This window comes from Citrus clementina, unplaced genomic scaffold (genome assembly GCF_000493195.1).
Source record: "Citrus clementina cultivar Clemenules unplaced genomic scaffold, Citrus_clementina_v1.0 scaffold_1, whole genome shotgun sequence".
Lineage (NCBI taxonomy): Eukaryota > Viridiplantae > Streptophyta > Magnoliopsida > Sapindales > Rutaceae > Citrus > Citrus x clementina.
Genome location: NW_006263303.1, coordinates 21,318,095 through 21,335,840, shown reverse-complemented (window position 1 = coordinate 21,335,840; position 17,746 = coordinate 21,318,095). Strand labels below are relative to the sequence as shown.

At 32.9% G+C, this 17,746-nt stretch overlaps 3 protein-coding genes across 4 annotated transcripts; 2 read left to right on the top strand and 1 right to left on the bottom strand.

Moving 5' to 3' along the window:
- Window positions 1-4,012: 4,012 nt before the first annotated feature.
- On the top strand, window positions 4,013-5,082 carry LOC18054287 (vascular-related unknown protein 4). The gene is made up of 3 exons (XM_006452150.2): window positions 4,013-4,455; window positions 4,565-4,633; window positions 4,800-5,082. The coding sequence occupies exons 1-3, from the start codon at window positions 4,087-4,089 to the stop codon at window positions 4,860-4,862; spliced, it is 501 nt and encodes a 166-aa protein (XP_006452213.1). The 5' UTR covers window positions 4,013-4,086; the 3' UTR covers window positions 4,863-5,082.
- A 2,155-nt stretch (window positions 5,083-7,237) lies between these two features.
- LOC18054286 (electron transfer flavoprotein subunit alpha, mitochondrial) lies at window positions 7,238-10,542 on the bottom strand. 2 transcript variants are annotated; one of them, XM_024178008.1, is made up of 8 exons: window positions 10,338-10,542; window positions 9,998-10,161; window positions 9,448-9,659; window positions 9,008-9,171; window positions 8,617-8,775; window positions 8,150-8,202; window positions 7,566-7,706; window positions 7,238-7,455 (listed from the first exon to the last, which is right to left on the bottom strand). In XM_024178008.1, exons 1-8 carry the CDS (start codon window positions 10,390-10,392, stop codon window positions 7,378-7,380), a joined length of 1,026 nt encoding a protein of 341 aa, XP_024033776.1. In that variant the 5' UTR covers window positions 10,393-10,542; the 3' UTR covers window positions 7,238-7,377. The 2 variants fall into 2 exon arrangements, with proteins under 2 accessions (XP_024033776.1, XP_006452212.1); XM_006452149.2 differs by having other exon boundaries at window positions 9,998-10,180; window positions 10,338-10,541.
- A 383-nt stretch (window positions 10,543-10,925) lies between these two features.
- Window positions 10,926-17,478, top strand: LOC18054285 (protein disulfide-isomerase 5-4). The gene is made up of 15 exons (XM_006452148.2): window positions 10,926-11,145; window positions 11,839-11,929; window positions 12,203-12,297; window positions 12,430-12,487; window positions 13,363-13,547; window positions 13,673-13,730; window positions 14,171-14,211; window positions 14,352-14,426; window positions 14,540-14,596; window positions 15,345-15,411; window positions 15,498-15,647; window positions 15,885-16,106; window positions 16,744-16,905; window positions 17,035-17,112; window positions 17,197-17,478. The coding sequence occupies exons 1-15, from the start codon at window positions 11,105-11,107 to the stop codon at window positions 17,272-17,274; spliced, it is 1,458 nt and encodes a 485-aa protein (XP_006452211.1). The 5' UTR covers window positions 10,926-11,104; the 3' UTR covers window positions 17,275-17,478.
- Window positions 17,479-17,746: the final 268 nt, after the last annotated feature.

Sequence of the window (17,746 nt, the reverse complement as noted above, 5' to 3'; positions counted from 1 at the left end):
CAAACAATCTTTTTGTCATTGTCAATTTAAAGTAAAATTAGAAATAAAATCCATCACAAACGGAGATATTCTCACATCATTGAGAATAGTTGTTAAGCTAAGTGTATAAGTTTGGCCATCCATGAACACATGAGCTAATTTTTAAGTATAAATTATAGGTCATTGACTATATGGTTTCAAAACAAAGAATCAGTTTAAAAATATTGTAACTTCTAAAATAATTGTTATTAGTTATGTTGTAGAAATAACCAGCTGTGAAGAGAATCAGTTAAGTATTTTGTAAATTTTATTTTCAAAAGTACTGTGAGTTTTGAAAACAGTTATGGACATTTGGTAAATTTTACTGTTAAATTGTTGAGAGAAAATAAATGACTAAAATTTACATAATGTAAGATAAAAAATTTTACATATACATATAAAAATATGTACATATAATATTTTTAATTGTGTATTATAATAATTTTTACTAAAAATAAAATTTATAATATATTGATTTTATTTTTTTATTTTTATCTTAAAAATTTGATAATTAAATTTATAATATAGTGAAACAAATTTAATAATAATTCGACCAACAAATTGATATTAATACATTTTTACATTGATGAATTATAATAAAAATTTATTAAAATATTAATTTTGTTTCCAATTTGAATAAGGATAATTTTGGGTTTAGGTAATGATTTTAAGGATATTACTGGAATTGTATTAAACGATAAATTTGATTCTTAAAATCAGAATCTAAAAGATACTCGTTCCCTTCTTTTCAAAATCAGTTGTTGGAAGAGTTGATTTTGACAAAAGTTATTTTAATTTTATTTACTAAACATTAAAATTAATTTTTAAATTTTTAAAATCAGTTTTAAGCCTCGAAAAAATAATCACAAACGGACCCTAAATCTGTAATTAGGACCCACATTACCATGTCAATGGGCAATTCCATTTTACAGGATTCATTAGCACATTTCGCCGGGATATAGATTATCACATCAACTAAGAGTAATTGTTGATATGGACAACTCTCAGCTCATAAATTAGCTCTTGAGTTTGGGTTGTTAGGCGCATGGATATCTACTAAGGAAACATCCTCTGAATTTTTATTCTTTTTAGGCTTTAAATTAGATTTTGAAATTGCATTTGATGAAATCATTAATTTTTAAAATGGTGAAAAGAATCCCGAAAACTATAACTTTCTGATCTTATAACGACGTCGAAAAGGAAATAGAAGAAGACACAAGTGAAGCAGTGAGCAATGAGATAAGTTTTATCCTATAACTGTAGCTATTTGGGAACTTAATTTCTTTTTCAATCAAGTTTACTCAAAAACATTAGGTTAATTTGTCAGTATATGTAAAGAACTTTATTCGCACTGGCATGTGCAAAGTTAGACCAAAAGCGACACACGTGGGCATCAGAATCCATGTGCATATGCTGTAATTCCAAACAAACAATAACAATCAAAACATTGAAAGAGGCATTCCTCTAACTAGGACCAAAATCATGATTAATTACATCTTTGAATACGGAAATACAAAGTATTCGACCTAAACTTTGGAAAAATTTATCCAGAAATCATGTTATATTGGACCCCACGAAGTTGTGCCTTCAATTTTGATCACTTCCCCATGTCATTGAAAATGAGACCCATATATCTGTTCCACGGGTTCTTTCTAATTGAAATTGAATTACATGTAAACTAATAACCATAATTATTGACTAATCTATCTATAAATGTCACTCGAATTTGGGTACCACACATGTTAGGTATTTTCCCATTTGAAGTCCATAAAATAGGATTTTAATAATATGCTCACAGACTAAACAAATAGTGAAATTAATCTAAGTGGGGATCACAAATTTTATGATCTCATCCCATGTAGCTCAAATATGTAATATTTTCATTGATTAAGAATATGATAATATGAGGATTAACAATAGAGTTTGGATTAGGAATTTGTTTGGTTCAGAAAGAAAAAAAAAATATTTATATGAAATGAAATCTTCACAAAATCTTCTGTGACTAAGAATGATGATAAAGAATTGAAAGGAGATCAAAGTCAAATAAGGATTAATTGATAATTAATTTTGTGTCTCAACATAAAGTAGGTTTCTACAAATGGGAGATTGAAAATTTGGGAGACTGAGAATGGCTAAAAGACATGGAAGGCCAATTTGAAAGATTGCAAAAATGACGACGAAGATGTTTGTATACAAAAAGGCAAAATCCATCTGTTAAGGGCCGGACATTAATTGAATGATCATGACCATTCACTAATTTAACAAGCAGAAGGACCCCCATAATGGAGACAATTTTGGAGTTTTTGTGTGCTTCACATGGAAGAAATTGACCATGAAAATCTTTTAGCTTTTAGCCTACTAGTTGATCATGATGCATGAGGTAGCTTAAGCTTCATCAACCATGTATTAAAGTAATAATTAATTGTATAAATATTGTTCCAAATTGGCATTTGCCAAAGGTGCTTAGGATAAAAGTCACCATATTAAACAAAATACTGGACCTTGCACTTGATTTGCCAATGGTGTACAACTTCTTATTTCTTAAAATTTATGAACTTGTTTGATAATGATAGTATTTTAAGAAAAAAAAATGTCTTTGAAAGAGAGATATGCAAAGATTGCATCAAAAAATTTTCAAATATTATCTTTAATTGTGAAAAACTTCCTTAATTTTTTTAACATCACTTACATTTTTAATTGGTTCACTCCCCATTTTTAACCCTCATATATATGTACCTCGTACAATATTAATTGTTAAACCAAATCGCTCTCATGAATAACAATTCAATTTAACTATAATTTTCTTAATTCAAGTGGATTTAATTTGGGAACCACCGTCCAATGCGGTGCCAAAATTTTCAATTAAAAAATAAACATCAACGTGAGCATTACCAAACAATAACTCAACGAGCCATTAAAAATATGGTTCTGAAAACGAAAGTCATAACCCATGATTCATATTTTAATCAATTCCTTCAAAACTTAATATTTTTATGTTTGTTTCTAATCCAATTCATTAGCCTTAATACATCATTCCAACCAATGATGGCGGCCTCTACTCATTTTCAACGGCAGACCAAAAAGAGAAGGTGTTCATTTCCAAGTGGTGTCCACAAGCTTCTCTTTTCTTTTTAATTCTCACGATATATTGTTTCAATCATCTTTTCAAGATCCATCTACTTTCAAAATTAAATTCTTATCATAGATAGTAAAAATCTTCATATGATAATATATGTGAAGCCACGATCATATAATATAATTCACTTTTTTTATGAGAACCTGTGAACCATCTTTTGGTTGGTAATTTTTTTCTCCCTAACTTTAAGTGATGGGATTCAATTCCTACTAATAACAAAATATAGGAAATTTTTTCTTCTATTTACATAAGTTTCTTTCGATTTCCAAGCTAATTTCCGACATGTGCTCCTTGCCCTATTAATAACGGATGGTCCTAATAAAATTTTAATTATTTTAGTAGAATTGTTTGTAATATTTTAAAAAAATTAATTATTTTTTTTAAAAGGTAAAAGGTAAGGTACTTATTAAAGTCTAATTCGATTTTTAACCCTTATTTTTTCATAGTTAAACCCATATGACGGGTCAAATATAGTGTTTGAAAAGCACTCACTTAGACTACGATAACATCATTAGTATTAATCTAAAAAGTTACGATTAGTTATGGATGAATTTCAATATCTCCTTAGAAGAAAATATAACAAAAGTGACCCAAAGAACTCATATGTAGTGACTTAATCAACGCATTGAATTGAAAAATAAAAAAATAAATAAACAAGTCCACCAAAAAGAATTTTGCCAAAATGAAATCTCTGTTGGTATATCTAATCTCTTAATCTTTGCTTCCCCTACACAAAAGGTCAAAGCCGCACGCTCTAATTTAAGTTCCCTACATGGCCCACATACAAAGCCAAGCTTCTTTAGCTTGTATTATATATAGCAGCATCTCGCTTTACATGCTTGTTCAGAAGCACTTTCGTGAAACTCAAAAACAATATTCTTGCTTATATACCCAATCAATATTGCTTTCTTTTCAATTTTGTTCTTTCTTACATGGAGAATAACTCTATGAATTCTATAAACAATTCCCAGAGCAAAGTTATTTCTTCTTCCAATAATGGAAGAACAATGAGTGATGGTGATCTTGAAGAGAGTGGATGGACCATGTACTTTGATGATTTCTTTAACCAACAAAATACTGAAAACAGCTCCTTCTCTTCTCTTCTTGAAAGCTCTTTGATTTCAGATGCTGCTTTCTCTGCTGCCAATTATAATAAAGTCGCTGGTAACGAACAAGCTATGGGATTTTCTCAGGAAAAAAGATGTGATAGGTTCAGTTTCAAGAAGAAAAAAACTAAAGTAGTTGCTGGAGTTGATGATGATTTGGAAGACACTGCTAGTTCTCCATCTCACAGCCCCAAGGTCAGATATTATTTTTCTTTCAAATAATGTTAATATTATCTTTCTGTGGGGATTTTCGCTTTGTTCATTTTTGTCAATTTTGTTAGTCTTTTTAACATTATTGAAACAGGTTTGCAATACAATGAGTGAGTATTTGGATAAAAGACCAGACCAGAATAACATCATGGATATTTTAGAGGTAAATTATTATCTGTAATTATTTGTCTTTGTTTTGTTTTAATGGTAGTTGCGTTTCTAAGATATGTACGAATAATAAACTTTCATTTTAGTATTTAATTATGTAAACAAATCAAGAAAACTAATCAAGGCTTACCCTGGGTTTCGTAATTATTAAATATATGCAGGAGGACGGAGGCTCATCATCAGCTCGTCGGGTAGAAGAGAGAAGTGGGAGATGGTTCCATTAATGGAAGAGATAATGAAACAGAACTCAAGAAGAGGGGTCTTTGCTTAGCTCCTTTGTCTATGATAGTTGATTATCTAGGCTGATTAATTTCATCATCTAATTAATGTCGATATCTCTATGTCACTCTCCTCTTATCAATCTATCATATAATAATCATTTCCTGTAGAATTAATGCATGAGCTGAGAATGCTCTTGTATATAATTAATGCCATTATTTTTCATCATGTACTTCTTCTGATGAAACCATGCAAAAGTGTCTTTGTTATTTTTAGCATTCTCTCCTAAGCCCTATGAGCATTATTTGAATTTCGAACTACTTATATCAACCTAAGAGATTTTACTCGCTGAGCCAATTAACATCTAAGCAAAACAGTTTTAAGTATAAAAAAAAAATGAGAAAATCTGCATCGAAACTTGTCTATGTAGTTTTCACACTGTTTTTTCAGTAAGAATCATAAATCAATTTGGACTTTGGTCATCCTACCTTTCAGATAAACTCAATTTGAAGCAATAAGATCAGGGTTTTTCAGGGACAAATTAAGATTCAAGCGTCGAGACTGTTTCAGGGACAAACTAAGATTCAAGACTGCCACAACCACAAGAATGAAAATGGGAAGATGACAAAATTTACCGAGGGTAGGAGTATGAATGCTTAATTATTAGCCTATAGATGAAATAATAACAATAATGATTGGTACACGCAATTTTATGATCGCCAAAAGGCCTTCCATTTACTTTGAAGGTAGCCTACTCTTCTTTCACGAAAGAAGAAACCCTAACCCTTTTTGGTTTCTTTGGCTTAGAGGCCATCGTGATGATGCTATAGCGGAAATTATTCTCTTCTAGATGCTTATTTATCATTCCCTTTTTAACTGCTAAGGTATGTCAGCTAAATTTTTGCCCTTTCATTTTCTGCCGTGTAGGGGAAAAAACACCGATATTTACCTTTTCGATCCAAGTCTCATTTTAGCCACTCAAATTTTAATCAATTTGTGTTCATCATTTCAATTAGTTGAAATATTTAACTTGTTACCAAGTTTTTTAGATATGTCTTACTTGATCTACTTCAATGTTTCATTTTCGTACGATATTATATATCGATCAAATATCGAAACTAATCAATGTGATAAGCCTCTTTGTCATTATGCCTTTTTTTTTTTTTTTTCCTTTCTACACTTCTCCGTTCTTCGCCATATCTATCTCCATATCTCCGTGCAATAAAAGCAGTTTTCTGTGACAGCCGAATGCAATCGGAAAAAAGTGTCGTGCCGTTGCAAAATGCGACCAAAAATAGTAGATGGGAGAAAGTTAAAGAGAGAATTGGAAAAAGTGGCTGGTGCGGAATCCAAACTCATTCTAATTTATTTTTTTTTTCCTATTAGTTGAACAAATATTCGGTTTGGTATTGAGGTATATTATAATTTTTAAATTACAGCTGTTAGAGGACAAAAACTGAGATTTTGAAATGAAAATTGATAGCATATGATAAATCTGATTTTTAAATAATAATTTTGACAAAAATAAAACAAAAAAATTATATGTTTTTTTCATCATATAAGCATGAGATCTACTTAACTCAACTTACAAGCGACAATAACTAATATTTATCACACACATTAGTACTGCAATTTTTAAATTATAATTATCCAACCTTAATTCCGAACAGGATCTAGCTACCTCCCACATAAGCTCGCTCTTCATGTTAGTGTTTAAGAACTTAAGAAGCTAAATTTTGACTTTAAGCAAAACCATTTGAAGATCATATTAGTGACTTACAATTTTCTCATAATTAGTGGAGTCAAAACATCCGTTAACATTTCATTATCTTTCGGTTCTATTTACCAAATTTGAGTTCTTTTCTCTTGATCATAATTATTGACAAGCAATTCTCAACTATCCACAACGACTCCCGCTCACCGACGACACACTCAAAGTCTGCATGCCACTCTACTTGTTGTGGCTTTTATTTTTAAACTTCATTCTTAATATTCCAACTCCTCCCACCCCCAAATGTTCGACTTTGTTAAGGGGCCTTCTTTTTTAAAGCTGAAACGGCATTTTGGTGGGTGAGCCTTTTGGGAATTAATTTGAAAGACTTTGTTGTATTCATTCAAAATTTACCCAGTTGCCATTTTTAGATTTGCATTATTGGAGGACAAGATTCTTGCTTAATGCAAAAATTTAATTAATTTAAACAGCAACCTTATCCCTCTTCACCTTCCAATTTTGATCATCAAAAGCCCATTTAAAATGAGCCACCAAACACGCATGAACATGGCCCAAAGACATAACAGTCAGAACTACTTTTGTCATGCGTAGCCAGAAATGGCATTCGAGGGGCCCAACAGTAGAGTTAATTTTTAAAAAAAATTTCATTAAGAATCAATGAACCACCATGTTACTTATAACTTTTTTATCTCACCCGAAATTATTTATAAAAAAAAAATCAGCAATGTATTATTTCTTTTATCACTTATTTTTTAGCAATTGGACCTGGAATTTGAGCGCGCACACATCTATTTTTTCTCCGGGAACTTTTCTAGCAACTCTGGAATCACTTCAAAAAGATCGCCAACGAGTCCGTAGTCAGCTACCTGCCCATCCCGAAAGAGGTAAAAACTATAATGCAGTTGACAAGAACTAGCGTGCCATAAGGACCCTAGAGACAAAGTGATGAAGAGAACCAGAAAGTTTAAACGTTAACCTGGAAAATTGGTGCATCTGCATCCTTATTTACAGCAACAATGACCTTAGAATCTCTCATGCCAGCTAAATGTTGAATGGCTCCTGAAACACCAAAAGCCATATACAATTCTGGAGCAACAATTTTCCCGGTTTGACCGACCTGACAAGCAAAGCAATTTATATACTATCAGCAAAACACAAACTTGCAAAAAAGCCCAATAATTTGTTCAATAAAATCAGCATCCAGAGATACTTCAGATCCTCATTCAAATGCGAATGAAGAAGTTATTATGATAGCATGAGGAGGCTAGCTAACATATTCAGACATGAAGCAAAGAAACCAGCACTTGCGTCTTCTCATTCTTAGTTACATTATCAGCTTAGTTCCACGAAAAGAGGGAGGAGAAGGATTTGTATAGAAATTAAACCTCATAAGAGTGATCCTATAGATTATTATATTATTATTCAAGTTATTTTCTTCATCTGGATGAACAGAGGGGAAAATAAAATTACTCATACTAAGCAGGCTGAATTAAAGAGTTTATCTAAGAATAAAATCCCATGGTAGATACAGGCTTTGGGAAGAATCAACAAAAATCTTACCTGTAGATCATTAGGAACAAATCCAGCATCAACTACAGCACGAGTAGCCCCAACTATATAAAAGAGAGTAAAAAATCAGTTGCATGACAATGAATGAAAAGAGATAAAAGCCATCGTGGTACGGTGACATAAATAATATATTTATGAAGAAAATTAGAATTAGAATTAGAAAAATATAAACCGACAGCTTTCTAGGCAAGAGGTTTCTCTTCCCCTTTCCACAGGACAGATCATGAATTCTAGCTGTGGGAAGTGAGGATTATAGTTATGGAAGTGCTACAACCATAAAAATAGTTGTGCTTCGTCTGGAGACAAAATCTTAATTTTAAAAATTTTATGATCAGAGGCTATGTTTGATCAGAAGAAAAACACTAAACCGAATTAAAAATATTGGAAATCAACTTTTTCTCCTAAGATTACAACAGTAAGGACAACGGTAAAGCTCTATAACTTTCATTAAAATTCACCTGCTGCCCCAAGTTTCTCCGCAAGCTTTTCTATCATTTTGAAGTTCTCAGCACTTTTCAAACCTCGTCCCCCAGTGACTACAATACGTGCACTTCCAAGATCAGGGCGTTCTGCATCCTGAGATGTATGCTTTACATATCTAGATTTTCCAATAGAATCTGCAATAGATTTTATAAATGTGTTATCACTTATTGTAGATTCAAGGAACCCAGTCAATAGATTTATAGCCAAATAATCGAATCAGTTAGAATTACCAAAAACAATAGAATTAAAATTTCCAAGAGAACAATGAAAAGGACAAAATGCTCACTAATTCCTTTTGTTAATAGGCATTCAAAGTGTATTTAAATGTTTATACAATTATAACTGTAAGAAAGAAGGTAAACAGACCTTCATCTAAAGCTGAGAGATCAACCTGGGAAATAGAAGCCCCATTAGATCTTGATTCAGCTGAACTCTTGGGCATTGGGAAAGATGTGGCTCTGACGGTCAACATACAAGGGTTGGCACCAGTGTATCGAACTGTACACAGCGCATTTCCAGCATAAATTGGCCTGCAACATAAAGTAAAAGTTTGCTTCAGATCATATCACTGTTTAGTTGGAGACTAAAGCTCCACTCAAGCTTGTTGAAGGAAACACTTGACTTGTAAACAAATGAAGAAATAAAGCCAACAGCCTCAAATATGATTAATAATTGACTTGAATGGTCTAATGAATTTCAAGAGACCACGTGCTCCATCAAAGAAGTAATAACTCACGAAACAGATAACATCCTAAACACTAGGAGTGGTCATTGCAACAAAACAAAACAGAGAAAGCACAGCACACCTGACGAATTGACTAGAACCAGAAATTTCAATAACATCAGTAATTGGAGAAACATCCAATAGTGCTGCTGCACGAGGAAGTACGTTTTTGCCGAATGAACCTGAAGCAGAAATTATGTGCGAGTATTTTTCTCTCTGCTGAATCATATGGACTAGTTTAGCCCAAGGTTCAGCAATAGGATATGCAAATTTATCTGAATCAGCTACAAGCACCTACATAGAAACACAACCCCATTACTTGACATTTTCAAAATACCATTTCGCTGCTGTTGTTCATTCACCTTTTCTGCAAGAATAGCAAGAATATACAACTAAGGGTATGTTTAGGATTGACATGTTGTGGCTTTTCATCTATGGCTGCTGAAAAATTAAGGCGTCTTTTGCAGAACTGCTTTCAAAATTACACAGAAGCGGAATAGCTATAAGTATACTCATAGTGTATTTTAAACTGCTTTAATAATTGAAACTAATACAAGGCCAGATACAATCATTACAAAATTAATCTTAAAAACAAAAGAATAATAATAATAATAATAATATTAATCAAATACCTGAGAGATTGAAGGGTGAGAAGAAGCAGCATGTTTAACAGCTTCATTAAATGAAGGACCCGACCCGGCCAATAACATGGATACTGAATTGTCATCACTCAATGACTTTGCAGCCTCTACTGCACTCAACGATTGTGACTTGATGGAACCGTTTTCATGCTCGCCTAAAACCAACGTACTAATCTATTTTTCAACATTATAACAATTGCATAAATAAAAAAAGCTGAAAATTAAATAAAATACTCTCAGTTTAATAAATTCAGTCAAAACTGTTATTTATATATTTAAAAAAAAAAAGAAATTAGAGCGCTGAGCTTGAGCCGATAAGATAATGGCTTACGGATCGAGAAATGGATGGCCTGTGGAAACAACGAGGTCGTTTTGAGAGAGCCCATAAAATCACACGAGCTGCCATTTCTTCTTCAGATTGATTAAATTAATTCTCTGGATTTCGAGGTGTTGATCGTTGATGGTGATTCGGATGAGTGATGACGAAGCAGTACAGTAATTGACTATTGGTAAACGACGTCGTATTGACAGGCTTTGCATTCTAAGTTTCTAACAGATCACTCTTTTTAAAATATAATTAAAAAATGGGCCTAATTTAAAAATGATACGGGCACGTCACGGTCACGTGCACGTCCCAAACTGCTAACGATTTTATTTAAAAAAAAAAAAGAGAACTGAATATCTTTTAGCATGGCATAAATAGCAAATTAAAATGAACTATATTTATTTTAGCTTCAAAACTTAGCATTAAAAGCAAAGCATTGAAATTTTTTTCTTCATCGATTCGACAGTTTTTTACTAATTTCCTACTACACGAAAGGATTACTTCCCGCGGAAAGTCCTAAAAATCGAACGGCCAGGAATTCATGACAAGTTTATCTACGTGTGCATCGACTGTTATACAATCATTTCGCGCATCACACCAAATTCACATTCCTTATCTTGCTTACGGTCCCACTTTTCTCCACGAGAAAGCACATAACTGAAAACGCACCGGATTGAAAAACGCAGCCTATTCGGAGTGAATCACCAGATCTATTAGTATGCCTTCATTTCTCTTGAGCTTGTGAAATCTGATTTTCGCAGACAAGGGCAGTCATGATTTCGTCGAGCAAGATCAAATCCGTCGATTTTTACAGGTCAGAATCAGATCCATTTTCTTCTCATATTCATTCACGCCTTTTATCGATCAATCAACACGAGTTCTTTTTGAATTTTTTTTAATATTTTAGTTATGAAATTTGTTTTATGGTATCTTGAATCTCGAAAATATTGAACTATAGTTTATTTTCTTTAAGCCTTAGAAATTATGGTTGAGTCTCGGTGTTCGTTTTATTATTATTAGTGAATCAGCTGAATGCGTAAGAAATTCTAATACTAATAAGTTATGTTCTTCATTATACTTACAATGTATGGATTTTGATGCATTTTAAGAAGAATATGAAATTAACTATTTGACTGTAGGGACAGCAATTATGTTCGAGCTTTTATTAGTATAATAGTATGTGAATTAAAAATATTATAATATTTAAATTTGAACTAACTCCGAAGCTTTGAAACTATGCACTTTCATGTTGCTATTTGTGACAGTGGATTTTGATTGCTCTTTGTTAGCGACTCGCTTTTACTTGTTTGCTAATGTTTATAATTCGTCCATCCCATTATACTTGAAAGTTGGTGATTCTATGTAATTTATAAATCCAACAGGTATCTTTTTATTTAAATCGGTAGGCCAGAAGCAAAGCAATCTTTTTATGCATTGGCTGTATTAGTAAATCACATGGATAAAATTACAGGGTTTATATTGTTGCTTATTTCTTTTCTGTTTGCAGGAAAATTCCAAGGGATTTGACAGAGGCATCACTATCTGGTGCAGGATTATCCATAATAGCAGCCCTTTCTATGTTGTTTTTATTTGGAATGGTAGGTTGCCGCTTGCATAGTTGTGCCTCTTTTGTCGGATATCATGGGTGCATTTTGCATATTCAGTGTATATTATCGTCCACCTAGGTTGTTTGTGTAACATGATGCTTTCGTGGAGTTCTATTTGGCTTTTCATTGTTTTTAGTTCTTTGGCTCTTTTTATTGAGTTATCTGCCAGTTACACTCCCAACGCTTGTCTACACCTGCTGTTTCTTTGGTAATTATTGATCTTATCAATTGCTTGTTTTGTAAATAGTGACTTTTATTTTGCAGGAACTAAATAATTATTTAACAGTGACCACCTCTACAGCTGTCATTGTCGACAAGAGTACTGATGGGGACTTCTTGCGCATTGATTTTAATATGAGGTAGAGTTTAATGGTATCAGTTTAAATGATATTTTCATCTGGTTTTAAGTACTTTCAAGTAATGTTTAAACCATTCCTGCTATTCATCTTTCACGAATTGGGTTTGCTGACCATTTTCGACTTGTCATGCAGTTTTCCCTCACTTTCATGTGAATTTGCATCAATAGGCGTGAGTGACGTGTTGGGAACTGTAAGTCTTGGTCTTCTGATGCTTCTACATTTTCTTTTTCTTGTAGAAAAACTAAAACCGATACTTCTAGTTTAACAATTAAATTTCATATTAGGTGCTGTTATTTATTTAGTTAGAAATTTTTTGGGTAGTTGTCCTTTTCATAAATAAGACTGGATTTGATTAAGAAAATTGCATCAATGATAGTTAAATATTAATCTTTTCAAAGAGTTTGTGATTCAAGGATTATAGATACTAGAAAAGTTTAAACAATCCTCCAATTGTCCTTCGATTTTCCAAGGTTGGCAGCAAGAGAAATTTTATTACTGAAAGGTCCAAGCAGAATTTACTCACTTGCAATAGTGTCTTGATAGTTAATATTGAAAACGTACGTTCTCTACTGTAGTTTTAGGAAACAGAGGCATTTCTGTTGATTCCTTTGGGTTAGATCAGAAATTTCCAGTTGGTAAAAAGTTAAATTCGCTTTGAGGTTCACCTACACATCCTACATGTTTCTGGACTGCTAAAAGTTTTTGGCTGATAATAACCACCAATTTTGAGAATGGAGCATACAATGAGATATTTCTGTATTTTAGAAAATAAAATCAGAAATATCCGATCTCTTGCAGGAATACGGTATTTCACTTGTTGCTGGAACCCTGAACTCCTACTTCACGTTAACTTATAAATATTATAGCCATTCAAAAGGAAATTGCATTTCTTAAAAAATTTGACTGTTTTCTTCTCTCTCTCTCTTTCTTCAGCTGGGAAAGGATGGAAGAAGCATCCCAGCCCTATATCCTTTTATTCTCCATTAAAGCTACTGATCTTGATTGGTCTTTAATTTTCTCAATGTTGCAAGAACTAGCCTGATGTTGTGCTTTTTTTGTTTCCAGAACAGATTAAATATAACAAAAACTATTCGCAAGTTTTCTATAGGACCTGATTTAAGACCCACTGGTTCTGAATTCCACTCAATGCCTGTTATAAATTCGCTTAAGCATGGAGAGGAAGCTGATGATGATTCTGTTGAAGGTTCTCATATGCTAACTGCCAATAATTTTGATAGTTATTCACATGAGTAAGTGAGCCTTCTCTGAACCACAACTTATAATTTTTATTTTCAATTCTGTGATCACAATATTTCTCTGCTATGTGGCAATTGCAATGATGCCTTCTTTGATTTGTATTATATTTCCTTTCCAGGTATCCTATTTTAGTTGTCAATTTTTACGCTCCATGGTGCTACTGGTGTAAACGCCTGGTATTTTTATTTTCACCTTTTATTTCTCAAATTTTGTCTTGTTGCTTTTTTATCATGGTTGTTTAGATTTACCCTATTGGATCTATTCTTTCTCATGTTTGTGTTGATGTAATTGCCAGATATAATATTTTAAATTTATTCACTTGGATGTCATGTTTGTGCCTGCCCATATGAACACATATTAAGTTGATTAACTCCATTGCTCTGTGTGTCCACTGACGTGTGCACAGAAATTCCTTCATTACTTTGGTTAACTCCATTGGTCTCTGTGTGTGTGTGTTTGTGTTGAACTTTCCATGCTTGTTATACAACCAAGCATGGGTTGTCTTTTGTTTGTTTGACTGTATTGTTAGACTTCCTCTCATGATGTTGTTAATAATTTCTCCTCTCTCTCTCTCTCTCTCTCTTTATATTTGCCTCACTATTTCTTCTTCTTCCAGAAACCATCATGGGAGAAAGCAGCCAAAACAATGAGAGAAAGGTTTTTTTTCCCTCCCTTAATTCTTTTCCGTAGATAAATGTTGTAAATGGTAAATCTGTCTCCTCATTCAGTTATTAGCTTGGCAAACCCAATTTTATACCATGCTTTAACGATTTTTTATTCATGTTCGCTTTTTACAGGTATGATCCGGAAATGGATGGACGTATTCTTTTGGCAAAAGTTGATTGCACTGAAGAAGTCGAGTTATGTAGGAGGTAATTCCTAGATTAACGTTTTCTCACTTTCAGTTGATTTTCTGTTTTTTCACATTCTTGCTATTGTGATCATCACTTTTGTTGTTGATATTCAGTCCATAATGAATGTTCAGGCATCATATACAAGCGTATCCATCTATTCGCATATTCCGCAAAGGAAGTGATGTTAGGTAAATGACATATTTTCACATTCCTTTTTATCTATGCTGCTTTTACTGTTTCTATTGATAACAATTTTATACCATGCCTTTTATCTATGTTTCTTTTACTGTTTCTATTGATAACAATTTTATACCATGCTTAATTGGACTAAATCTAAAATTATGTTGTGTAAAACTTTAATCTTTTTTTTTTCTTTTTTTCTCAAAGGAAATAGAGTTTGAAAACTCTGAATCCTTTTCATTTGTCATCATAATAGCCTTATAATTTTAGTTTTCTCCTTACTTTGCCTTTTCATGTTTATGTGTAAAATTATGTTCTGCGGTTGCTATCATTTTGCATATTCTTGGACAACGGTTAAAATAATTTTTATTGTTAATCTAATATGCTGTCTTGCACGCATTTATATGCCATTAGGCTTTTGGCCAATGCATCTCTTCTACCTAATATGTGGCAATATGTAATTTACAAGATCTCTCTCTCTCTCTCTCTCTCTCTCTCTCTCTCTCTCTCTCTCTCTCTCTCTCTATTTCCCACAATAACTTTTGATTTTCTCCATTTCCAAACCAAGACTTGAAAGGCCATATTGACAGGAAGAGAAAAGGGAAAGAAAAATCCAGAATTTAAGTATTTCTTGGTTCATTATACTTTCTTTTGTCTATTATTTTTAAGTTTATATGCTTTTCTGTATTTCTTCGGCTTCTCTCTTACTTTTATGGTTCTTTTTACCTAAGCATTTTACTAACTTACACTTGACAGAGACGATCATGGACACCATGATCATGAATCCTATTATGGAGATAGAGATACAGATGGCCTGGTCAAGGTCAGGCATTTTCAAATTTGAAATCTTGTCTCATATGTTAGGTACAAAGCAACACAGAGTGATTTGAAGATTTTTGTCCCTTGCAGGCTATGGAAGAATTAGTTGCACCTATTCCTCTGGAGGAGTCTCATAAGCTAGCTTTGGATGGTAAACATAAAACTACTGCTGAAAATGTTAAAAGACCAGCACCAAAGGCAGGAGGATGCAGAATTGAAGGATATGTGCGTGTGAAGAAGGTAAATTTCCTAAGGAATGTGTATTTATATGACAGCATAGGACAAAGTTTATTGTTATCGATTGCACTCTCTTGCTTGCAAGTCCTGTTGTATGACGGCTTTGAAAAACTGAATGATAGAGAGTTATTAAAATGTGCATTTGAGATATATTATTGCTTTGACCAGGAAATTATTTATTCTGCTGTTTGAAACCAGCATATTTCTCAAGTGTTTAATTTCAGCTATGTTGTCCTCCAGGTTCCCGGTAATCTTATCATCTCAGCTCGTTCCGGAGCCCATTCATTTGATACTTCTGAAATGAATATGTCACATGTTATATCCCATCTCTCATTTGGTCGGAAACTGTCCCCTAAGGTGATGAGTGATGTTCAGCGATTGATACCTTATCTTGGTGGAAGCCACGACAGGCTGAATGGTCGGTCATTCATTAATCATCGGGAAGTAGGCGCAAATGTTACTGTAAGTCTGTAATTTTGCTATCTTCTTGTTATTTATACTTGCTTTGTTTATGACATACTAATGCAGCAGGATTGAAGTATATGAATTATTTGATTTTTTGAACGGATAACTTTGAGCCCACATTTTGACACTAAGGGTATAGATTATTGACTTGTCTGATTGTTAAAGCATAGAGATAGATAGAATATATTTCATTCTAGTACTTATTCCTTGATGAAAATCTATTTATATGACCTTGACCTTTTGTTCTGTCTTTTAGTAACATAATGAGTATTGACAACCTTTTTGAATGTAAAAATAGAAAAGTGTGTAGACCATGGTGGCGAATAAGAAGATAGGGAATATAGAGGCTTGTGATGCCCCAAAAATCCAGTGATGATCATCCTGTTGCATTTTATTCCTTTGGGCTGGACCAAAGTTACATAGCTCCTTTAATTCTTAATAGATGTCATTTGATTGGATGTTAGCTCAAGAATGATTTTTTCTTGCCTTGGATGACACTAAGGAGAACTCCTTAAATCATTACCTTAGTAGTGCTTAAATGTTTAATGAGCAATAGATTTTTTGCAATTTAGGAAATCTCTTTTGTTCAACCACTCTAAGGATACACTTTTTTTCTGGCTGGTTGGATTTGCAGATAGAGCATTATCTTCAAATAGTTAAAACCGAGGTGATAACCAGAAGATATTCCCGTGAACATTCATTACTTGAGGAGTACGAATACACAGCCCATAGCAGCCTGGTTCAAAGCATATATATACCAGCTGCAAAGTTCCATTTTGAGCTCTCTCCCATGCAGGTCGAGTAGCAGATCATTCCCTGATAGCAATTAGCCAACTATGCTTGCTTCTTTCAAAAAGAAAACAAATTAACGTCCCTGCTTTCCTTATTATATTTTCATATGTTCTATTTTTCCTTCCTTAAACAGGTTGTGATAACAGAAGATCCAAAGTCTTTTTCACACTTCATCACCAATGTCTGTGCTATAATTGGGGGTGTTTTCACGGTCAGTATTTTGTGGTTCTGGCTCTTTATGTAGCAATTCATTGATGCATTATTAACATATAATAGTCCTTGTCTATGGTTTCAGGTTGCTGGGATTTTGGATGCAATTTTACATAATACAATGAGATTGATGAAAAAGGTTGAAATAGGCAAGAATTTTTGATACAGAGGTGAAATTTGTAGGGAATCTTAAATTTTCTATACTACTACATTTTACTAGTAAGGACTATATATCTTGTCAAAACAATTGTAATGCACCCCATTTCCAGATGTGCAATGAAGCATTAGAAGTCTGATTTCTCAACTCAATTGCTTTTGTCAGTAACAATCATTTTAAGAGTTTTAATAGCTTGAATTAATACTTGTATATACTCCTTTTGTTATGTTACTTTCTCTTTCGAAAAAAAATGAGAATAATTGCACAGAGGAATGACTACAATTTGTCAAGACACAGATCTTACCAGATGGGAAGGCCATGATAACATCACTTTTATGTTTTTTTTTTTTTTTTTGCTTACTGGAAAAAAGACCTGCTATTTGTACTGCATTCTCTTTCGCTGTCATCTCATAATTTTTTCTTGTCAAATCAATTTTTTTTTTTCCTTTTTCAGTTTTTGTACAAGTTGAGGATAGAG

What these genes read in the sequence shown, in the direction of transcription:
- LOC18054286 (XM_006452149.2), bottom strand. Translation starts at nt 10,412, where the DNA reads ATGGCAGCTCGTGTGATTTTATGGGCTCTCTCAAAACGACCTCGTTGT. An exon ending in GGTTCTAGTCAATTCGTCAG is followed by an intron (nt 9,172 to 9,447) that starts GTGTGCTGTGCT and finishes TTTATGTTGCAG; the next exon opens with GCCAATTTATGCTGGAAATG. An exon ending in TCTCTCAGCTTTAGATGAAG is followed by an intron (nt 8,776 to 9,007) that starts GTCTGTTTACCT and finishes AATCTATTGCAG; the next exon opens with ATTCTATTGGAAAATCTAGA.
- LOC18054287 (XM_006452150.2), top strand. Translation starts at nt 4,087, where the DNA reads ATGGAGAATAACTCTATGAATTCTATAAACAATTCCCAGAGCAAAGTT. An exon ending in CTCCATCTCACAGCCCCAAG is followed by an intron (nt 4,456 to 4,564) that starts GTCAGATATTAT and finishes TTATTGAAACAG; the next exon opens with GTTTGCAATACAATGAGTGA. An exon ending in ACATCATGGATATTTTAGAG is followed by an intron (nt 4,634 to 4,799) that starts GTAAATTATTAT and finishes AAATATATGCAG; the next exon opens with GAGGACGGAGGCTCATCATC.
- LOC18054285 (XM_006452148.2), top strand. Translation starts at nt 11,105, where the DNA reads ATGATTTCGTCGAGCAAGATCAAATCCGTCGATTTTTACAG. An exon ending in AAATCCGTCGATTTTTACAG is followed by an intron (nt 11,146 to 11,838) that starts GTCAGAATCAGA and finishes TTCTGTTTGCAG; the next exon opens with GAAAATTCCAAGGGATTTGA. An exon ending in TAATTGGGGGTGTTTTCACG is followed by an intron (nt 17,113 to 17,196) that starts GTCAGTATTTTG and finishes CTATGGTTTCAG; the next exon opens with GTTGCTGGGATTTTGGATGC.